This window comes from Platichthys flesus, chromosome 20 (assembly GCF_949316205.1).
Source record: "Platichthys flesus chromosome 20, fPlaFle2.1, whole genome shotgun sequence".
In the NCBI taxonomy this organism is placed as follows: domain Eukaryota; kingdom Metazoa; phylum Chordata; class Actinopteri; order Pleuronectiformes; family Pleuronectidae; genus Platichthys; species Platichthys flesus.
In genome coordinates this window covers 14,587,345-14,610,043 of record NC_084964.1, presented here as the reverse complement: position 1 = coordinate 14,610,043, position 22,699 = coordinate 14,587,345, and the positions used below count along the sequence as shown (strand labels likewise).

The window sequence follows — 22,699 nt, the reverse complement described above, 5'->3', positions numbered from 1 at the left end:
CGGCTTGATTCAACCATCTGAGTTTGTACCTGTTGATTGGTCATGCTGCTGTGCCCACGTGTGTGTGTTTGTGTGTGTGTGCACGTGTGTTGTCTGCATGTGTACATATACGCCCACACAGACAAAATGAAATGAGCTAAAACAGAACAAATCCAAAATAAAATCAATTGCCTTACAGCCTCTTATCCTCGCTCTGATCAATATGCATGCAATCAAACTTTTTGCCAGCATTACCTCAACCACTATACCCATCGATTGAGTCCATTGATTCTAACGTCCAGCCTCCTTTTAGGAGCAGAGGGTATGGATATTTAGCGCTAGAGACCCCATCTGGCCATCTTTGTGAACTTTGACCTTCGTGCTAATCCTAAAACAAAAAATAGAACCAATACAGTCAGACCTGGACTCGTCCCCGGGGGTTCGACACAAACAGCAGGGTGCCAGAAGACTCAGAAACTTAGGCAAATAGCCTCGTCTATTTGGGGGATTTGGAAATTAGAAGATCCAGTTTCATATGCGAGACACAGTCAACAGAAACACTGGTTTGAAATGAGAGAGATAAGATCAAGAGCAGGAGACATGAAGACAGAGCTGGACAGGGAGAAAGACAGAGTGACGCAGGGGTCAATTAGCGTGGGGCAGCCAGGACCGGGGTCTAAAGGGGGATTGGCGTTCAGTGAGGCAGCTCACTGATGTGCCGCCAGGCCCTTTGAAGGGATTATTAACACATTTTGATTACTCTGGTCTAGTTGTCACAAAAAAATATAACCTCCATCAGGACTATAAAAACTGGGCGGCCCTTTTCTTCTCTAACCTCCCTCGTCTTGCTGCTCCCCTCGCTCCCAACAGTTCCTCCCATCGCCCTGGGCTGGTCTGACTCAAAGCAATCCACTAATTACAGCCTCAGACCTCTTGACAAATGGACTAACACACTATCAGTCTCATAGAGAATAGACAGACTCTTCAACACACACACAAAACTCTGTACTGGCAGTGTGCATGAAGCTTAAGAACATACAGTGCGAGAGATTTCAAAACCTTCATCGCCATTGCCTGTGCCAATATTTATTAACAAAACTAGCTTTACTGATATTGACAAACCAGTTTTTACATTTTGATCCAGGTTTCAGGATCATGGACTGTAAGAGTCCAGAGAGATCGATGGCTCAATCACCACAAAGCTGCAGTGTGAGGGTGGAACTTTCTATTAATACCACTGTATCTGACATATCCACCAATTCCCATTAATTGCCAGGTTTATCAAGGTACTTGTAACAATGCTGGGACACATTCTGCTTTGCCTATTTATGCAATATTGGATTGAGAACTAGCGACATGAAGCATTTTGTATCGATATATATTTTTGTACTCAAAGAAGGTGGTTAGGAAGAGAATTAAAAACCTCATGACTGAAGTGAGGACTTAAGTCTTTTAGTGGTGGTCTTATAATTTCAACACAACATGAGAAACCTGAGGGGAGTTCACAGAGGGTGTTCTCTCCCCTCACACCGTGATGATCATGTAGCACAGCTTTGGTGGCTGCAGATGGCCAAAAATAAAAAGGTCTGTAAATATGTCAGTTGCATCTATATTGAGCGAGCAATGCAAAACAGGTTTCAGACTTGGTGAAACGCTGTGTGTGTTCGGGGACTGTAGTAATTAAGACTACAGCCGGCGCTAAAGAATCAGGGAGACATTATTAAAAACGTCTTTTAATTTTTCAATTTATAATATCAACTATTAGTTATGTAGCCCTAAAGAAAATGACATGTAAAAAATACAAGTCAAATGTCAGTCAAATGGTAAAATCGAGCCAATTATGTCTTCAGCACCAAGAAATATAGAATTATCTATTTTCGGGTATTAGAGGTCAGGGGGCAAGTTTACACTAAAAGCCTTCACCCCAGTCCTTCAATCGAAACCAGTGTGGATGCTAAACGATAATCACGTTCTGTTATATCTGTTCCATCAAAATGATCTGGTGTGATACTAAACTGACCGGAGAAACATGAATCCTGTTGAATTCCAGTATATTTTACCTAGGAAAAGCCGACTCTGTGTCTCGTTAGCGTTTGTGCTTTTGACTTCTGAGATGCGCACGCTTACCCAGCTTCACACCCTGTCACCTCAAGACTAAATGAAAACGATGCTAGCAGACAAGCAAACACATTTCCTCCGTGAATAAAGCTTCTTTTCCAGGAACTGAGTTGAAAGATTTGGATAGGGAAACAAAAAACATCAACAACCGAGAAATGAAAATAAACTCAGCGGCGTCTGGAAAAGAAAGGACAGAATCGAGTAAACAGAGGAGTGACTTTCAATTCAAACCTTAGCATAATTTAGTGTGATAAGCACGGCTAATACATTAGAGGGAATGCTTCTCTTTGTAGACCATTAACTACATATCCTGTTTGTGAAATGTATATTCATAAACAGACTGAGGACTGAGCAGAGGGGCCATTTCCAAATACACACATGATCTGTGGAAAGGGCCAACATAGTTGACATCAAAGCGTCCAGAGTTTGAGAGGTAAAAGTAGGCCAGGCCATGGCCTGGGAGAGAAATGGAGAGGATACAGAGGGTAGGGAAAGAAAGAGAAAGGAGACCATGTACGGATGAAGAGAGGGATAGAGGGATGGATAGAGAGAGAGAGAGATAGAGAGCTTGGTCCCAGGCTGGGAGGAGCTCAGGTGCGAGTTGTGAGGAGGCACCTTCTGTTCGTGGCTCTGAGGCCCCAGTGCGGACAGTAGAGGGGCCCAGACAGACATAGGCCCTTCTTGTTTGGCCCAAATAAATCCAGGTGGCTCAAGACGCGTGCCCTCGTCACTCAACGCAACTTTTCCCCTTCTCGCTCTCTCTCACACACACTTTAATTTGATTAAAAAATATTAAATGATTCTACTGAGTCACAAATAGTATCTACCTGAGTTGTTTAACATATAAACCAGTTTAATGGAGTTATTTTGTTTTTGTATATTGCATTGATGAGCTCATTTTACTGCAGTAAAGTGGTTCCTTGCTATTTTTTGGAACAGATGTAACATCCAAGCTTATGGTGTTGCAAAGGAAGCGAAAATATCAAAAATCAAAGAAGAGTAAACACAATAACATTCATTGTACTTGAATCTCATCAACAAACAATCGTTTCTCATCAGTGAAACCCAGCCCACGAAAGGTAACTTGAAGACAGTAAACACAGCGAAGAACAAGACTCGCTTGAGAAGTGACCACTTTCCCAACAGTTAAGGATCAGAGGGCTCTTTTATTTCTGTTCTGCTGTTGACATTTATGATCATTGTACAACCAGCAGGCATAGAGAGATGCTCCTCTCCAGTTTAGGATTGCACTGTGGCCACACACGTCTGTCCCGACTGTGGGATTTGGTTTTTCTGAAGGGCTTCACTGCAGCTGACACAGAGAGGCAAAGGGAGCTGCTTCTCACGACGGACATTCAAGCACTAACAACACGGAGCAGATTATGTGAAATATGATGAAAGATAATGACTTTTTTTTGTTTTGCTTAGACTGTGACAAAAATGACCTGCACCCCTCTGAAGATCATCTTGACAGATGCACCAAAAATCTCAACTCCTCCATAACAAAAGATGCTCAAAGCGCTCAAATCAATTACATCAAAGCCGGGGCTCACATATCGAGACTTGTTAAGTTAACTGTAGTCATATCACAAAGGTAGGGTGCCGGAGCCATTGCTGTCACTTGACGACGCTTGCGTCTAAATTGGGAGTGAAGGCCTCCCCAGGAGAGATGGGCCAACCTGTCACCGAAGACTGAGGGAGCAGACACACACACACACACACACACACACACACACACACACACACACACACACACACACACACACACACACACACACACACACACACACACACACACACACACACACACACACACACACACACACACACACACACACACACACACACACACACACACAGTGGCTCCATATGCTTAAGATCTTAATCATCATCACCATCATCTGTTCTGTCCTTTCAGTGTGTGTAGGCCTGTGTGTGTGTGTTTGTGGTTCACATGAAAGATGGACATCTGGAATACAATTATTTCAACTCGGCCTCTCACACACACACAAACAGACACACACATATTTCCCTTTGCTCTAAATTTGCATGTATTCCATACATCTGGCCTTTAAGAGCCAATAACAATTATTCATTGAGCTGGTTGTTACAGCCCAAATGCGACCGGCCACTAGTCTAAACAGCTCATTAAAACAGCACAATACCTCACTTCAAGCACACAGGGAAATTGGCATGCAACTCCATCACTGCAATATCGTATGGTTCTGAATGTCCATGCTGGATAATATAATGAATTCAGAGCAGCTTTGTGGGTAATGTGAATGAACTTTGTATTTCTTCTGGCACTGTTTTGCTGCACTGCTTTCTTTGTCTGCTCCCTCTGCCCAGATTGTCTGAAATTTAGGCTGTACATTCTTCAGGTAAATGGGGTAAATTAGGCAAAGACGTGTTTGGCAAAAGACTTTGCATGTTATTTCTCTTTTATAGTAATGAACACAATTATTACAAATATTGTGTGATATGAGGTGACGGAGAAGTTGCACTTTGAATGTTTCTAACATAGATATATTTAAGAAAATTCACTATGTAGCATTTAAAAATATGTCCACAATATTAGGCATGTAACTGTCTATTTCTATTTTACAAAAATAAAGGTTTTCATTTCTATTTCAGTTTGTTTACCCAAAACATGCAGCAAAAATCCTAAAAAAAAAAAAAAAACGTATAAGCAGATCTCTACTATCAGGTGGCCTTCACCAAACATTAAAAAAAGCCTACATCAATGCCTCAACTCTCCTCTGTGTGTAGTCATAACTACGCACATATTCACATCAAACCTGAGATGGGTCAGACCAAGGGAAGTGTCCCTTAGGCCATCTTAGCCAGTCCTTCACAAGTGAGCTCTAAAAGATGGGCGACAGTACAGTACGCTGCAGTTGGCCTTGATTGATGATTGAGTAACCCAAGATCATAGATGTGCTCAGGGAGGACTTGCCGGTGCAGAGCTGTGCATACATCAGCCCTTCAGGACTACCACTACATACATCATGCGGTGAGACTTGACTGATGTGAGCAAGAGGACTATGTAGACCACTTAAGGGAAGCTTTCTACATGGCAGTCAACAGTCAAAGTTGACTAAAAATGATTACAGCACAGGAAAAGGGATGACTTTGTTGTTATAAATCACATTTTATCCGAGCCAACATGCACATACTGCTAAGAGACACACACATCCATATGCCGACAAAAGCACACATATTAACTTGTGCTGATATCCTTGACAGGCACAACTACAAAAGCGTAACTCGGTGGTAAATAAATAAGTTCACGCTGTCGATGCGCATTCTCTTTTTAGGAACTCTCGGGCTCGCATAGACCCAGCCAAAGGATTATGTGCGAGCATCCGTGTGTGTGCACAGAGGCCCCCCCTTTCAGCACCTTCTCAAAGACCTTCTTATGGCGCCTCCCCTCCGAAAGCAGCTCAAGGGCGCGGCCTATCTACCAAACGATAGAATGCAGAAGAGGATTTGTGCTTCCATTCAACCAGCCGGCCCGCCTCTCTCCAGTCAGAGCCTTGGTTAATTTATATGGAAGTCAAACTGTTTGTACTGTCAAGGTTATATTATATAAAAGAGGAGAAGGGAAAGGGGACGAGTCGTAGGCAATTTAAAATTCTGACGAGGATTCCACCGATTGTTTTTCTTGCATAGGAAGTGAGCAGATGTGATATAAGACCAATCAACTTCAATCCAGTTGAGAACAATTCTTTGAAACCTACACATTCATTCCCTTGAAATGCCTGCCATTCAAAAATGTTGTGGCAAACACAGCAGCTAATTTGCCCCCGATCTAAGAGAAAGAGGGACCACATTTAAATGTTGGTCAAAATCCTCTACGTGCGCACAAGTCCAACATAAAGGACGATATCAGCATGGTGTTTGTGGCGAGCTCTCCTCAGAACTGCGATGCAGGCTCTCCAGTCCCAAAGCAACTCGCACATGTGTGCATACACAAACGCGCTTGAGCAGCACGCAGAGCACTCCTAAGGTTACCCCCCAGGACAAAAGCTTTACCATCCCACTGACTGGCAGATGGGACAACCAGCTGACATCTCGGCCCGGCTCCGTTTCATGTTCCCTGGGTGTCTTAAACGGGCGGGCACCCTGTCTGATGGGCACAGGACGGCCAAGAAGGAAGATCCTTTGACAGGGGTGGGAGGGTGTGCTCCTTGGGGCTACCACACACAAGAGGAGCGAGGACAGACAGACAGACAGACGTGGCTCATGTGCTTTACTGCGTTTGTACAGAATATTTCTGTATCTTGCAGAGTGGGAGGCTCGGGAAACGTCTACATTACATGCAGATCAATAAAGAGGTAATGACTGCATTTAGTCTCGAGGCTAGAAGCAACATTTATAGTTGGAGGGATCATGAGCAGTGGTACTTTATTTAAGATTTAGATGAAGAAATAAGAATCTAATCTTTCACCAGCTATGCCATCTTACTTTAAAAGGCGTCCTTGTTGTGGTTTAGGTTGTTACACAGACCTTTGGATGCAGTCCCATCTGGGAGAATTACGATAATCTACTAATAAAACTATCAAAAGCATTAAAACATTGTACATTACTCAAAACCAAAAATATTGTGACCTTTTTTCAAAGTGAATTATGTTAAAGTATTGCAATAAGTACCGACTGTTTTGTTTTCAAGGACCTTTTACATTGAACATTATTTCATGACAATATATAAATAATTAATCAGGATTCTGTAGTACAAATACTTTTATAAGAATGATAGGGAAATGAGAAACACAAAGAAACATAGACATAAGACATGCTGCTAAAGCACAACATTTACTCTTTTGTAAGATGAGGTAATTATTTGAAGTATTTGCTCTTTAGGGAACTAAGTAAATATATTCAAATAAATATTGTGAAAAATTAAATCTAATCTTCACAAACTGTGCACTAGATTTACTGGTAATGTAAGAACTAAAAGTAATCTATATTGTGAAAATGTAATAAACCTTTATTATTCTATGTGTTGGTGAACACAGTTAAAAGTATAACTTACTATTAAAAACATATTCCCACGTAATAAGTATTTTGATTTTGTTATTACAGTAAGGCAGATAACTAAAAATACATTTTACTTAACTTCTAGACCAGTGTACAGGATCATGACAGACTATTTACATTAAAATGACACCAGTAGTCACCTGGGTGATAAAATACTATCGATGATTATGAGCCTTAAACTGTATATTTATTACTGTTAAATCTCACATACAATTTCCAGTGCACTGTGAATGATATTCAAATTATTAGGGGCAATATGAGGCAAAAATCCCTGATGTGAAAAAAGTTTATTTTGGTTGAAAAGTCAAGGATGAATTAAAAATTACCTTCTGTCTGGTTTAAAAGTTGTTATTAAAAAGCTTAATTTTTTCACTCTCTCAAAATAGGCTCTCTGTAATAAATGTTTTTGTTTTTTTTACTACAATGCCTTCAAATAAAAATAAATAGCAGATGTTATAATTTAATAAATACTGTTGTAGAGGATAAATCTATCAAAACCTATGTGTGGGAAAGTTATGACTTCTGACGTCATGAAACATCACAGGTGGCTGAAACAAGCACATTTCTTATTTTTGAAACAACTAACAAAACTGTCATTGTACATGAGCACATCAGCAAAAAAGGGAAAATACTGAGAAGCAGTAAAAAAATACCAGTTTCCCCTTAACAATTTTTTTCCTTAAAACTCGGTATGAATCTGCATCAAAACAAGAATTACCCATTTATGTCTGCCAGCTTGACAGAAGACTCACTGTGAAGATGCGATGCTAATGGTAGTTTGACTCAGTTGTCATTACTCAAGTGCTTTGTAGTAGCGTGCCTCTTGCCTCTTTTTAAATAAGAAAAGGTTGTCACTTTACTACATTGTAGTTGAGATCACATCTAAGCGAGGTTACTGGTCAAATATAAATAAAAAAAAAAATTCTCCATATATCTTGAATTGGTAAACAAGCGAGAAAACGTATTTCATGCAGCTGTTGTCTTCCTATGGCTCACTCGCACATGCAGACGCGTATCTACACTCACTCTGATAAACGTCTGCTCTGGTTTCCCCTTTTTTCTTTTCTCCTTTTTTCGGGGGGGTTTTAACTCTCATCAATCCTCTTGTCATCCACTGCGTCATTCTCATCACCGGATTAATATTTCTGATATACGTCCCCGGTTGACAAGGTGGCACAATTCTCTCTCACTGCCACTCCTTTACTTCATTTCACCATTTCATTTTTCTTTCATTCTTTTTTAGCTCTCCCTTTCCATTTTTAATATTTCCGCGCCTCAGATGTAGCGGCTCTTTAAAGCGCCCATGGGGGCTCTGAGTCCTCGCTTTTGTCTCCCATTTCCTTCTGAAACAGTTTTTCTTTAACCCTGTGTGGCTCTTCACAGTTGTTGTCTTAGCTCTCTCCTCTCTGTCGCTCTTTCTGCTGCTTTCTTTTTTTCTCCATCTCCCCCCCGCCCTCCCTCACTCAGCTCTCTGTGTGTCAGCCAGAGGTCAATACTACACTTTTTTCTTCTGCATGCAAGAAGGAAGGGGGTGTCTTTTTAGTTATTGTAACCTAAAAATAGAAGAAAAAAAATCTGATTTAAGGTTGGGACAAAGGTGTCTTCTTAGACATGGTGGCACACCACTATCTAGCAGCTGGGGGATGTTTCATATCTGGAGATAAGGATTAGATTATATCAATAAATGGTTTGGATGAGGTCTGATCGAGAATATGGACCAATTTACCAACTGTGCCTAAACGACTTAATTCAAGGTTATTACTAAGGGACACTGTCGATTATTTAAAGCTGAAATGAACTATGTTTTTGTGATATACAAAGACGTGTCGCATTTACCGTGGATATGTATCATCATGGTTTCTTCTTGCCAAATGTTGATCAAGTTATGATACCACTTTCTCAGTACTTCAGTCAATACTATATTTTAATCTGGGATATTTGCACTGCAGCCAAAGAAGATGAAGCAGTAATTTAAACACACACAACTTATGTATTAAAGTGTAAAAACTGCATCTTAAAAATCTATACTCTTGTTTGTCATTTAAATCAATTTTACAAAGTAAAGGTTTCATGTAAAAATGTCCTTTTCTCTATGAAATCCTGTCTCATGTTTGAACTCCCTATAATCGGATCATTATTTCCTCGAGACTCATTATGTTGAGAGCCTTGTAGAAGCTAATAAATGACTAAAGGTCTAATTATTAGATTTTCACATAATTGTATCAATGCTAGCTAACGTATTGTGCAGAGCTAATTATGGGGAAGACTCGTAGTATCTGTCATAGTTGGTGGCTGCAACCGAAGCATTGTTATTATTCAGCGCGGACATTTTCACAGACAAGTAGCTTTGGCCTTTAAGGTTAATTTAATTTTACAGAAAATCGTTACTCTCTACAAACCGTATAGCTCCACTTAACTTAAGCTAATATTTGGATGTTCGCGAAAAAACCTGTCGCTACACACCAGGACTTGCTCTCACACACAGGGAAACGGGCGGGCACACACCGACACATACTCAAGTCTGTTGGTTCAGCTCTTCCATTGAGAGTCCGTATGCTAGCTGGCCATTGTGCGCACAAGGCCTTTTGTCTGTGCAGCCTGAAACTGGTGATTGCACCTTAGCTACCGCAGTTCAAGCGTAAACAGTGTTTTCATGCCCTACGATATTCACTGTTGCCAGTGGACCCCTAAATCCCTGGAACAGCTGAGTCCTAGGGTGTCAAAGATAATGGCGATTTATTGCAGTGCGTGGCTTTCTCATTGCCCCTCCCGCACCCCTTTCCAATCGTCCCTCCACCCCTCCTCCTCCCTCAAACAGATTAAAATTAAGCCGTAAACATGTGAGGATGGAATTAACACATTTAGCGAGTCTCCTCTTCCCACATCCCATTTTCGCTCCAGAGCGGCTGATCCCCGCTGCCGAACGTGGGTGCAATTTTAATGACTCGCAACGTTTTTGAAGTCCACATGAAAAAAGTGCCGCTCGCCGTTTGTGGCGGCGCTAGATATGGCTGGGCCATGGCCAACCATGATTGGGGGGACACGTGCCGCCGACTCGGACTCCAGGCTCTTCGATAGGATCGGTGTCATTTTCCTCTCCACGATAAGACGCCTTGCTGACAAGGTCCGATTAGGAGAGAAAAAATCATTATTGCTACGCCTTTCATCCACCGGGGGTTTACCGATAAACAGCTCACCCACGGCTAGATATTCTGAGAGCAAGATGTTAGGCATTGAAGCATATATATTTAGGAAATGTGGTTTCAGGCAGAATTCGGGGCCATTTTTTTATAATTATTTTCCTTTAAAATAGCTATAGAGAGAAAAAAACATACTTTTCCTTTAAAACGAATTTTTAAGAAAGGCCTTCTTTCTCCAAAGCTGCAAACTCAAGCTGTGAAATATTTAAGTCTGAGATCTCGGCTCCATTAATCAAACAATTATCAAATAACGTTATATTCTTTTTGAACACAATGCAACATGCCGATTGTATCAGCCTACAAAAAAAAATTTATTATGCTATACCTTAAGGAAATCCACTTTAGCAAACTGTCCTTTAAAAGAGGGAAATAAAAAGAGATGCTTGAAATATTCAAACTACATTGTAGAACAGAGGGAATAAACTAAAAATAAAGGAGGGAGAAAAGATTCAGCCACGTTTTAATAGGAAAAGATTTACATTGCATATATACTGTATATATTTCTAAACATTGTTCATATGTAACTGAGATGAATACTTAACTTCCAACTGGTGTATTACCAGTGATTCAAGACATACAACTAATGATTAAAAACATGAGAAAAATGCTTTGTTAAAGAGTCTTAGAATTACCAAAAAGTTCAAAATACTTTAAAATGTCTTAAATGAGTAACAAAGACCGTATTTACTTTTGTTGTTTTCAAAAAATTATCATTCTAAAAGAATCTAAAATATATTTTAAAGGATTAATTTGTTTTGATTATTTTATTTAATAAACGAAATTATAAGTATTATAATGTTAAAATACTTTTATCAAAAAATTAAATCCATTAGAGCTATTTATAGATTCTGTTTAAAATAACACTTGTGCTCCATCATTGTGACTGATTATGTAATTTAAGTGTTTGCGTATGGATTTGATGAGCGAGCTCCACTTTGGTGGTCCAGCACCAAAAGAATGATGGAGTCTGATCTTTAGAGGCAACAGGGAGAAATAAAGCGAGTGGGAGAGAAACAGAGAAAGATGCAGGGGGAGAGATAGAGAGTCGGGACAAACGTGTGCTGTGTTACTGGGCCACTCCAGCACCCATGGACTCTCAGCAAGACTCAAAGCCACGCTCGGCTTCAAAAGGGAGCCATGAAGATTTTTTTTTTTTGTTTACAAAAACATATTTATTTATTTCTCGTCACTCTGTCATTTATCTATTTATTTCTTGCTGTCCCAGAATCCCTTGCTCTGACACTGGAATCATGTTCGATGACGCCGGCGTACTTGCCCTCCCTCTTCTCTCCCCCCCTTCCCTTTTAATACCACTGCAGTTGAAAATCCAACTGCTCTAAAACAAACTGATGTACTCTTTAATACAGTCATCACATCATCACAGGGTCCTGGGGGGGGGGGGGGGGACGGACCGTGAGAGTGGGACGGGTGTGAAAAGGGAAGAGACAGAAAGAAAAGTCCCCTGGATCATGGTTGAGTCAGCAGCACCTTTGATTGACAAGGTCTAATCAGCTTATCTCCATCCTAATAAAGTTGATAGCCTGCGGTGTAGCGCTCTACCTGGCATGGTGTGAACTTTGGGCTCGGCTGGGGCCCCCGAGGGCCCGGCTCAGACCCTCTCTGCTTATCTAAACGGGACTGAAATCAATCCCTAATGAGCTGTTTTCATTTTGCAGGATTGATTTCAGGCCCCTAAACACCAAGAACACTTGCCTAAGAAGTCGTCTCAACCTCTCGCTGGCCACCTTTAAAATGCAGAGCAGCAACGCTTTTGTCCCTCTCCGGCTTTGTTTCATTTTGCCACCATTGCTAGAATATTTGTGTCGGCTGAACAAGTATAAATGGGGATGAATTTTCAAAGTAAACTCGCTCCACATTCCCACTTAATTTAGTGAGTTGTAATATGTAAAAAAATATTACCAATGAGATACTGGCGATTGTCATAGTTCTGTAAAATTAAAAGTCTTTATATTTTAGGTTTAAATGATTTAAAAATAAATGTATCAAACGTAAATTTGACAAACTGCAGTGGTTTCCTCCAGACATACAGCTATTTGACCTAGAATTTAAGTTTAAAGTTCACAATGACAATTGAGTCCTAAAACAATTGCACATTCACAGAACCATCTGCAAACAGCTGCTCTATGCTGGCACAACAAAGCAACTGTAATATAAAGCTGTTCAGTCATCAGATTTATGCTGGTAAACAACAACAACAATTAATTAGCATAACTCGGAAATTTAGCAGGAGTTTGATGGAACCAATTTTAGCCATGTTCCATGTGAACTCAACTCAACTCTCTCTCCTTTCATGAATAATAATCAAAAAGGTGGAACAGCCAATCATTGCGACTCAGATGTCTTATCTGTCGTGCAATCTATTTCTAAACAAGCAATCATAAATCATTCAATATCTTTTCAACTGCGAAGGGAAGCACTCAAATCTGGCACGTCTTTGATTTAACATCAGTCAAGTCTCCACATTTGGGCATTTCAAATGCCCCTGACTCAAATGTCTTTAAATTGGCTAACTGCATGCCCTCCCTTTTTATTTAGGGCCCTCTTTAACTGGGCTAGCCCCCATGTCTGCTTGTTGCTATGTCTGGGGCTTTTAAGTCGCTGCTCCTCACTAATGAAGTTATATACTTTATTTATGAGACAAACAGAGGACCCTGGTTCTTGAGGAGTGCATGTGGTAAATAGCTCTGCATGTCCAGAGTCTCATCAATGCCACCCTGAGGGCTTGCACAGCTTTTGCCAAGCTTATGTTTTCACTAAAAACAATGGGAACATCGAGAATGGTAAATTTGACAAAAAATACTACAATGTGAAGCTTTATCTATTCCTAGAGCTAAGAACTTGTCTTTTTCCCCTTAAGTAGGACCTAGAAGCATCCTGGCTTCTTTGTTCCAGGTCATTAAGAGATATATTGTCGGCGCTGCAGAGAAAAGGAGCAAAACTGAGTTTCTCCGCCATTTCTTTGTTCAGGATCTATCACTTTGAAATAAAAATGTCTTTAAGTTCCACTTCCCCCATTGGTCAATTACAGTTCTTAAGGGCTGCTGTGTCATTTTGGATAAAAGATGCAACTTTGAATTACTGCAAAAATAATGATGCTAAACTGCCCTTCGTGGAAAAAGTGCAGCTTAGATGTCTGAGGAGAGTTGAGGTCTGTGGCGAGGAAAGCATTACCAGTTTTTACTACAGAGGGTCTGATTGGAGAAACACTTAACACTCTAATTATTCTTGTTTAAGGGCTGTGGATGCCACACCTCTGGGTTAGGAAACTCAAAGCATGTTCCTCGAACTGCCAGTGCCATTTTCATAATGTGCATGAATAAAGCGCAGTGCACTTCTTAGACTTTTGTTTTATTATTGTGCATTTGTTTGGTGTGAAAGAGAAGCGACGACAATAAATGCAGCCTTTGTTGGCCGATGAAAGTAAACAATTTAGCTTCTGCAAACACACAAGTCCCAGCCCTGGCTGCGCTACATCTGAATATTATAAGAAGGACGGCAGGACGAGGATCTGAACGGTGCAGGATTTACCAACGATGTCTGAGAAAGTGTTGTGACGAGCCACCGCGGAACCACAGGAGTAAATATATAGCTTGAGACGACTGAACAACACTAAATTAAAGAGCAAACTGAATTTGGGATTGGATGGCAAACCCCAACAAACTTTGTAAAAACCCAGCGGATAAATATGGCTACCAAATGTTTGTGCCCAGTGTGTTTGTTAAATTTGTTTTTGGTGCATATAGTAATTAGTCTGGTGGAGGAGAGCATATGCGTGGCTTATCTGTGCTCTTTGTGCAGACGTATTCTCGGGGTTTTAACCCAGAGACACTGCCATTTCAGGTTGTGCATCTGAGCGGAGGGTTGGTATCGACAGCAGAGTAAAGGAAGGGGTCATGGATTAAAGACGCAGGGGCGAAGCTTCCCCACCAAACCACAAACACACCCCACAGCTGGTGTGGACCAAGCCAAGTGTGTGGGACCAAGGCAGGATAAACGAGTATTGTTCTTAGCTCGCCGCACACACGGTGGATGAGACAGCTACCGGTGACACCGGGTCAAGGGGGCATGTGGCCGACTATGGAGGGAGAAACTGCCGGGCCCAGGAGGTACTGAACACTGCTAAGCCATGGCCCACATCTTAAACACCCTGCGTGCTGAGAGGAAAAACATCAAAATGCGCCCGCTCTAGTGGAAGATCCGACTGGATAGAATTAAAAATGTGTCGGCTGTCGCAGAATTTGACACAGTCGAGAAACTCGGATACCGGCAGGGATCATCTGAGACATTTGAACCAACATTTTTTAAGCAGAGAATGCAGATTGTATTTATGAATTTGTGAATGCAAGTTACAGAGAACATCAAAAGCCGGTGGTCTGCGTGCGAACCTTCCATGACTTGAATTATTAAATCTGTCGATGTCGCACATGCCAGCCACCCCGCGATTATAGTGTAAATTGACAAACTTTTTCAAAACTACAACGGAAGCCACAGAAAGCTGGTTGATACTTCAAGAATGAGCTTTGATACATCTCTGAGGAATACACTGTGCCTCGATAATGTGGGGACTGTCAGCGAGGAAGACAGGAAGGGAAGGAAATATGCTAACTGGTTAAATCTATTTAAGATCCCAATGAGCCTTTTTTTTCCTATTTTGAGATAATAAAAAGAAACCCTCCTTGATAATGAAGAAAATTGAGTTGTGTGTCGGTTTTTGGATGGTTTATTTAGAAAGTGATATTACAGGGTTTTTTCTTCCTCCTGCACCCCTGAATTAAGAACTTCAGGAGGAACGCTGACGTTTATTTCCATAGACCCCCCGTCTGTTTATCTTAAAAAAATAAAATAAACACCACCCACCCATAACACATGCATACACAACACACACAGACGCACACAGATATATAGCAATGCATGAATTTTCTTCGGAAGCAGAGGAAGTGGAAGCGGAGCCCGATCTGTCGCCTCTACACCTCTTTCTCTCTCTCTCTCTCTTTCCCTGGCTTGTCTTTTGATGTTCTCCCGAAAATGTCATCAGGCGTCAAGGAAAGAGGTTTTTTTTTTTTTTTTACACACCCCCCCCCCCCACCCAAACACATATCAACCTACCTCGCATATGAGCAAGACAATTTGCTGTCATTCACTCATCCTCACCACTATCTTGAACCCCCCCCCCCCCCCCCCCCCCATTCGCCCAACACCACCCCACTCCTTCCCGACCCAATCCAAAACAGAATACGCACCAGTTTCTACTGCTATCTGGTAGCCGGCCTCCAGTCTCCGCGATGACCTTTCTATCTTCTCAGTGTTGTCCAACAGATGCGCTCTCTGCAACAAATAAGAGGAAAAAAAAAAATAAAGCCAGCGAAACAAACAAGGAGGGAAAAAAAAAAAAAATTGATTGAGAGGGCTGGGAACCATTTCAAAGAAACACATCAACACTGTCACCTAAACAGACAGACCACATCCACAGCGACAACATAATGCAGCCAGGTTGGCAATAACCTTCATGGATGACAATGTGTTATATGCTGATGGAATATCAAGCATATGCATGTTGAGGCTGACAATATCAGATGTGTTGCTGCCTTATCTTGGACATGAAAACGAGCACAACTTTGAGGTTCGTTGCCTCCTTGTATTGTTTCACAACAGAGCCGTCTGCTGCGCGTGGGGAAGAGTCAGGCAGGAGGGTGCAAATCAAGATGAAATCACATTTAATTTGCAGCTTTCGCAGCGAGAGGAAAAATCCTGTTCAGGGGAAAGCATTCACCTGGAGAAGGGAGTTAAGACAAAATCAACCGTAACCCCCTTGACTGTAGACAGTAATGCAACATATAAAGTTAAATAAATAACTAGAATGGCACTCAGTAGAGCGCATTCCTCCGCCAAGGCCCAACAGACCCATTAGACTCATTTAAGCTGCGCTCAAATTCACACACTCATATATATCAGTCTCAGAGTGTTTTATTAAATCAAGAGCCATGAATAATTCCCCGGGACAATTTTTAAATATATATTAATAACTATCTTGCAATAATAAAGACAGTGAAAATAAGAGATCTGGAGCCACACCAAAATTTAATGGGTTCCTCTCTGACCCTTCTACCAAGTTTCAGAGGAAATGGGTTCAGGTTTTTTTGGGTGCAATCTTGATTACACCCAAACAAACATAGAAATCTAACAACAACCGACGGACAGGGGTGAAAACAGAACCTAGTTGGCAGAGGTAATTATTTTTGAATAACAAAAAATAATGATGAACGTTGGCTTGAGTCGTCCTGCAGCGGCCTCGGTTTGGGTTCCGACCCGGCGCCTCGCTGCGTGTATTTCCCCATTCTCTCCCCCCGCTTCTCTTCCACGCTAGTTAAACGTGAAAATACCTGAAAAATAGTAGCTTTAAAAAGTAATAATAATGCTATCTAAGCCTTTCCAATTAATGTCCTAAAGGTTTATAAAATGATCATCATATCGTAAGTGTAAAATGTCATATTAAAAATGTTAGCCCAAACAAAACCAGTGAATTCCCTTCCCACTTCTTGTTTATCCACATTAGTGGACAAAAACAGTCATTCATGATGTACGAGTTAGCACATCCCCCCGTGGTTTACTCACAGCGATCAACAATTGACAAGCCTGCCCGCTGAAAGCACAGAGTTCAGAGAGCAGAGGTGTTCAAGAAAAGATGTGTTTCATAAAATATTAAATCAGCAACTTGATCATTTTTTTTCAAAATGGATGTTTGTGAGTATCAAGGTGTTGGCTCGGGCTCTAATATCAAGTGTATACATATCAAGTGATAGCGCTTCTTTAGATACCGGGGGGGGGGGGGGTTGGTTATTTTTCCACAGCGAAACAATTCATGTCTGACAAGCAAGGCGAGAACAGATCTGATCTGTTGACTGATGGCCTTGGGTTCCATCTCGGGGCTCTCAAATATAGAAATCTTCCATTATGGGTTTATTTCATTGTGTTCACGTATCCAATTACTGCACCATGTATTACAAAAAACATACAGGCAGTATCTCTGGAAAATCATTTCATATTCTATTATCTTTGTAAACAGTGAACGGGTCAGGTCAGTGTTCTCACACCTAAACAAAAATGTATAAGGAGACTTATTTTATTAGAAAATGCAACATTTATACAGAAGCCTAAATTCCCACAAATGTATGTGGATCTATACCTGACAATTTGTATTGTTAGATGTAATGTTTATTTTATTATCCAGATTTCAGTGGACTACTTAATGTTGACTATACAGAGAGTTTTGAGGAATATGCTTAGTCTCCTTTACACATGTAGTCAGTGATTTAGTGACTTGACAATGTTTTCCTGTTTGGTTTAAACATAATTCTTTCCACTGTCACCATCAGGGGACCCGGAGTTTCATCTCAACTAACAGCTACAGTTATACTCAATTTGTCACTGAGTAGTGGCAACCGTTTCACTGAGGAAACCAGCAGGGAATACTGACTTTTAAAAAAATCTCAACGTTATATTTTTCATGACACTGCACAAAGGAGGCTCGCCAACTATAACAATTTTCCCCATTAAGATTATTTATGTTTTAGACATTCATGTTAGATTTTCTTCAACAGAAGGTGTCACTCACCCATGACCTGCAACTGACGACTCTCAAATGCCATTGATCTCAAACCAGTTATTCTGACCTCATATGTTTTTACCATAATTTCACAGATCTAATAAACTCAGCCTCTTATTACAGGATTCCTGCGCAGTGTATAATAAGTGAGTTAATCATTAAGGGCCTGTTTGATCTTCTTTGATATTTCAAGTAGTGCCTGGATGTGAAACTTTACATTAAAGTCCTTTCATTACCTCCACCGAGGACGTTGGTTATTTTACCCCCTGTCCATTTGTTCTTGGTTGTTTTATTTAAGAGGACTATAGGGCCTTAAATAGGAGGCTGGTTAAAATTACCTTTCAACAAAAGACTGTGTAAACTCAATAAAATCTGTGGTTAATCTATGTAACATACAAGCATAGATTCAAACAAACCCACACAGCCCCATATTGTCCAATGTAGTGACTTCATGTACGAGTTCAAACTGAAATCCAGCTTTTCATTAAATCCATACTGCCTTCAGAGGAGAGGATCACAAACCCTTGTGAACATGCAAGACTTAAATGTTTACTCAAATGTTGTTGGATTTTATGGCCGTTCTAATACGTTATGTTAAGAAGCCGATCAGATGTTACACATGTGACACTCCAAAAAAACAACCCGATGAATGGCAGCCGCCTCTTTGACAAGGGGTTTATGCCCATCAAATGAGCGAGGGGGACAGGGGGAGAGGCGAAATCTCCAGTTTTTGTCGGGGCTGTCAAAACATGTAGCAGCTAATCACTCAGAGGAAATGAGAAAATGTGGAGAAAAAGAAGAGAAGTCAATTTTCAAAGTTTGACAATAAGAGGGATGGGGAAAAGAGCAGGGAGGAGGAAAAACTCCCTCTGAACTCCTTCCTTTCCCCTCGCTTCCTCTTTCTTGGCGCCGCTGACAGATGTCATTTAAAATCGCAGAGATACTTTTTAATAGTTAAAGGGAGGGCAGGGGGATGATGGGAGGAATATGGGTGGTAAAGTGGGGCTGCTCGTGAGAGAAAAAAAGATGAGGGGATGGCGAGCGGGGGGCACGGGATGCAAGGTGTGGCGTGTTTTGACGGCGCCGGGGTGTGGCACAGGGCGTTCGGGGAGGGGTTACACGGGCGTGGATGTGGAGACGGTGGCGGCGTGCACGTGGGAGAAAAATGGATACCAGGCTTGGTCTATAATGAGCCCCTATGGATCAGCTGTGATGGGGGGGGTGCACGTATTGACATGCAACGCTTAAGCTAATACACCTAGACCATGGCTGCAGTGCCTGTGTGTGCCTGGGAGCATGAGGCAGCCGGGGATACTGACAGAGTAGCGCACTCCCCGGGTTCTTCAAAGAGCTCAAGTGATTAGTATGTTATCATTACCATTCGAAACGTGATTTTCCTATTCCCTCTCGGCAAAGGTGACACGTCTTGGGGAGACGGCCGGCAGACTCACTGCGATGGAAAGCCACTTCAAAGCTTCCTCCTCCTGAATTTCTCTCTCTCCCTCTCTCCCTCTCGCTCGTTCTGTCTTCTTTTAGGGCCGGGGGGAGGGAAGGGTGTGTGGGTGGGTGTGTGCGTGTGTGTGTGTGTGTGAGTGTAGGGCGTTCGGGGTGGTGGCAGTGGTGGTGTATTCGTATATATATGTGTGTGTGTGTGTGTGTGTGTGATCATTAGAATAATGCGCCCCGAGTATGACGGTGACAGAACCTGAAGGAAAGGGTAAGAGTTCAGCCGCTAAGGATCCAGTAATGGCCCACTGTGATGGACCCAATAATGAAACAATCCAGCCGGGAACACAGGATGACACAATGAAAAGGAACATGGTACAATTAAAACTAAACATCCCGCCATGCGTGGTCACAGTCGAGGCTGATGTAGAGATTATGCCCACGAACTAATCTAAAGTGAGGAGCCTTAACTCTCCAGGAAAAAGCAATTTTGCTCCGATATACGAATGTCACACAACGACGAAACAAAAAAAGGTGGCTGTGTAGAAATGTTGAGCATAGAAGCTTTTCTTGCGGTTAGAAAGCAAAATGCCAGACAAATCCCTGTCAGCGGTTTTTAATCGGGGGGAATGCAAAGTGGTGGGCAGCCCCGACTGTGCTACAACGTCCCCTATCAAGGGTTGACCCCTGTGGTTCTGATTTACGTCACCACTGGGAGACCTGCAGGATAAGACACACCAGCACCTTGTCAAGCTCAAATACAGGCTTCCCATTAAGACCTGCTATTTATCCACTGAAAAAAAACAAAAAACTAAGGATGCCATTAAAGCACATATCTGATTGTCTCATGGAACCTTTTAGCAAAGGATTTAAACACAATATATAATAAATATTGTGCATCTGCAAATGCACTAGTGGATCCCCCCACCACCACAACCACTTCTGCTTATACATGTCTGCCGTTTCATCTGACACCTACATTTTGAACAAAGATCTTCTTAGGAACCACGAAAATGGTGTTTTTTTGTTGTGCTTTTTTGCGTCAAGAAACACTCTTCAGTTGTGAGTTATTAACGGGGAGCCCCAGAACAATGCAGCTGTAGCTCAAACGAAATCTCTCCCCTCTTCTTTCGCTCTCCTGCCTTTTTTCAATATCAAACACAGACGGTTACTATCACCACTTTCCAAAGTTCAGATGATTTCCTTATTATTTCAATAAGGGTGGGGGAGAGTCAAAGTGAATAATGATGACAGCTGTGATTCAGACTGACTGTGTGATCTTCTGTGCCGTTTGTTTGGGACTTGTAAGACGAGGAATTACAAGTGTCAAACAGCTGTGAATATGGGTGCTAAATATTTAAACATGTTTTTCAGCAGAAGATAAAAAAAAAAAGTATAGTTTAAAAGACTGCGGTGGAGGAGTGCAATGGCGAAGAGGGAAAAAAATCCCCCTAACAATCCAGCCAGATTACACAGATCGGACCATTCGTAAAGGGGGGAGACAGGTGAGGTAACTCGTGATGTCTTCTAACCCACAGGCTAAGAGGAAATGCCCCAAAAATAGAGGGGAAGAAAAGGGGGAAACAACGGTGCAGCTAAATAAAAGAAAAAAGCCTGATAACATGGCAACTGGGCCAGTTGGCTTTTTTGAATTATGGATAGGTGTGAACGGTGAGGCTCTGATAACAATTGAAACACTCGGTTTCAGCAGCTGCTCCTTTGAACATAGAGTCACTCAGAGGCGCGTTTAACAACAAGTTCAGCCAAGGACAAGAATATAATGTGATGTGATAGAAACTGAAAAAAATCATCCTCAATAGAGAAAAAAGAAAAAAGTCTAAAGCATAATTTGCACGAGTAACAATCAAATATACCAATATAACAACTGCTGAGTCTTCAATAATGTAACAGTAAATACATTACATAGCAAATCAGTTTTAGCAGAAATCACCTGACAGTTCAAAATTCATGACTTTTAATAAAGAAAAGATGAAATGCTAAACAGTTAAACAACAAATGTTTAAAACCAAAAAATTCAACATACATATTCAGAAGATTACAGATTTTAAAGTGCACTATACATATACCATAGTACCGTACCTTATATTTTACCCATTTGTATTGGTGGTTTTGCACCATCAACCTTTTCATATGACTTAATGATGAGTATTGGAAATTATGATGGCAGCCCAAAAATACAATTACTACAATGAGCTTCTTCAAATGACAGAGTAAATGAATTTGTACAATCAAAGTGAAGAATACAAAAACAACTGTTGCTAATGGAGCTAAAAGCAGGAAATATATATGTATATATATAAAAACTCACAGTACTTGCATAGTAAAACAGTCGTTATTGCCAATTGGCTTGAGGTTGTAATGTCATGATTAACTTAGCGTTATGGTAGCATTTTGAGTTTGTTTAGCTCATGTGCTAAGGAGAAAGCTAACTGCGATGCTCATTAAGCTTGGATGTGTATGGTGGCAAACAGAATCAAACATTTAGGTGTTACTTGTTCTCAAATCAAAACAATTCACTAAAGCTTCAAGAATTTCTTTAAAAAACATGTTTATCTACATTTTTGATTCACCTGTTTCATTAAATTGCACTTGTGTGTTACATTGCACACTGTATAGTGTGACCAATACAATATGTCAAGTTTGGCAATCAAGACGATGTTTTACACGACGCAAAAGTGACAACACAACAAAAACAACACAACAGAAACAACACTACAGTCTTGCATATACCCCAAAGAATAGTTTTTCCCGGGTCCCTGCAGAGTATATCTCTGCTACTAGTTGCAGTCCACCTTAAAAACAATAAATACTTAAGGAGAAGCTACACATTTAGCCCCATTGAAGGGTTAGTCAATGGTGCAGCAGCCATTCCCTCTTGAAAAGAAGATGTTGAACTGCGTTGGGCCCAATAACCGAAGCTGCTCTAAGCCCCACTTCGTTCCACAATATTCGTCTTCAAACGGGCGTATCGGAAATAATATCTTATCTTTACTTTTCGGATATTTGAGGTAAGGGAACCTGGAGAAACTGGTCTTCAGTGAATTCATTATCTCCGGCTTGGCCTTTAAGCTGTTCAATCAGACATGTAAAATAGTGTACAAATGAGCTGATTTTCATTTTCTACGGGGAGAGAGAAGGGCAAATGGAAATTTCAGTGGGAAAGCATAATTTAAATTGTTAGGAGCAGAGAAGCACTTACCTCTTCGCGTAACTTTATCAACTGCATCACGAGAGCAAAAGCAAGAAGAGAGAAGGATGGAGGGAGAGAGTG

General features: G+C 41.2%; 1 protein-coding gene across 4 annotated transcripts in view; it reads right to left on the bottom strand.

The window, feature by feature from the left end:
* Positions 1-22,699, bottom strand: part of vti1a (vesicle transport through interaction with t-SNAREs 1A) — a 98,776-nt gene that overhangs the window by 49,272 nt on the left and 26,805 nt on the right. For 2 of the 4 annotated variants that reach the window (XM_062414241.1, XM_062414239.1), the window contains exons 5-6: positions 22,628-22,648; positions 15,599-15,683 (exon numbers count right to left, since the gene is read on the bottom strand). In XM_062414241.1, the coding sequence (XP_062270225.1) occupies positions 15,599-15,683; positions 22,628-22,648 (106 nt within the window). The remainder of the gene's footprint in view (positions 1-15,598; positions 15,684-22,627; positions 22,649-22,699) is intronic. The other 2 variants (XM_062414242.1, XM_062414240.1) reach the window with 1 other exon arrangement.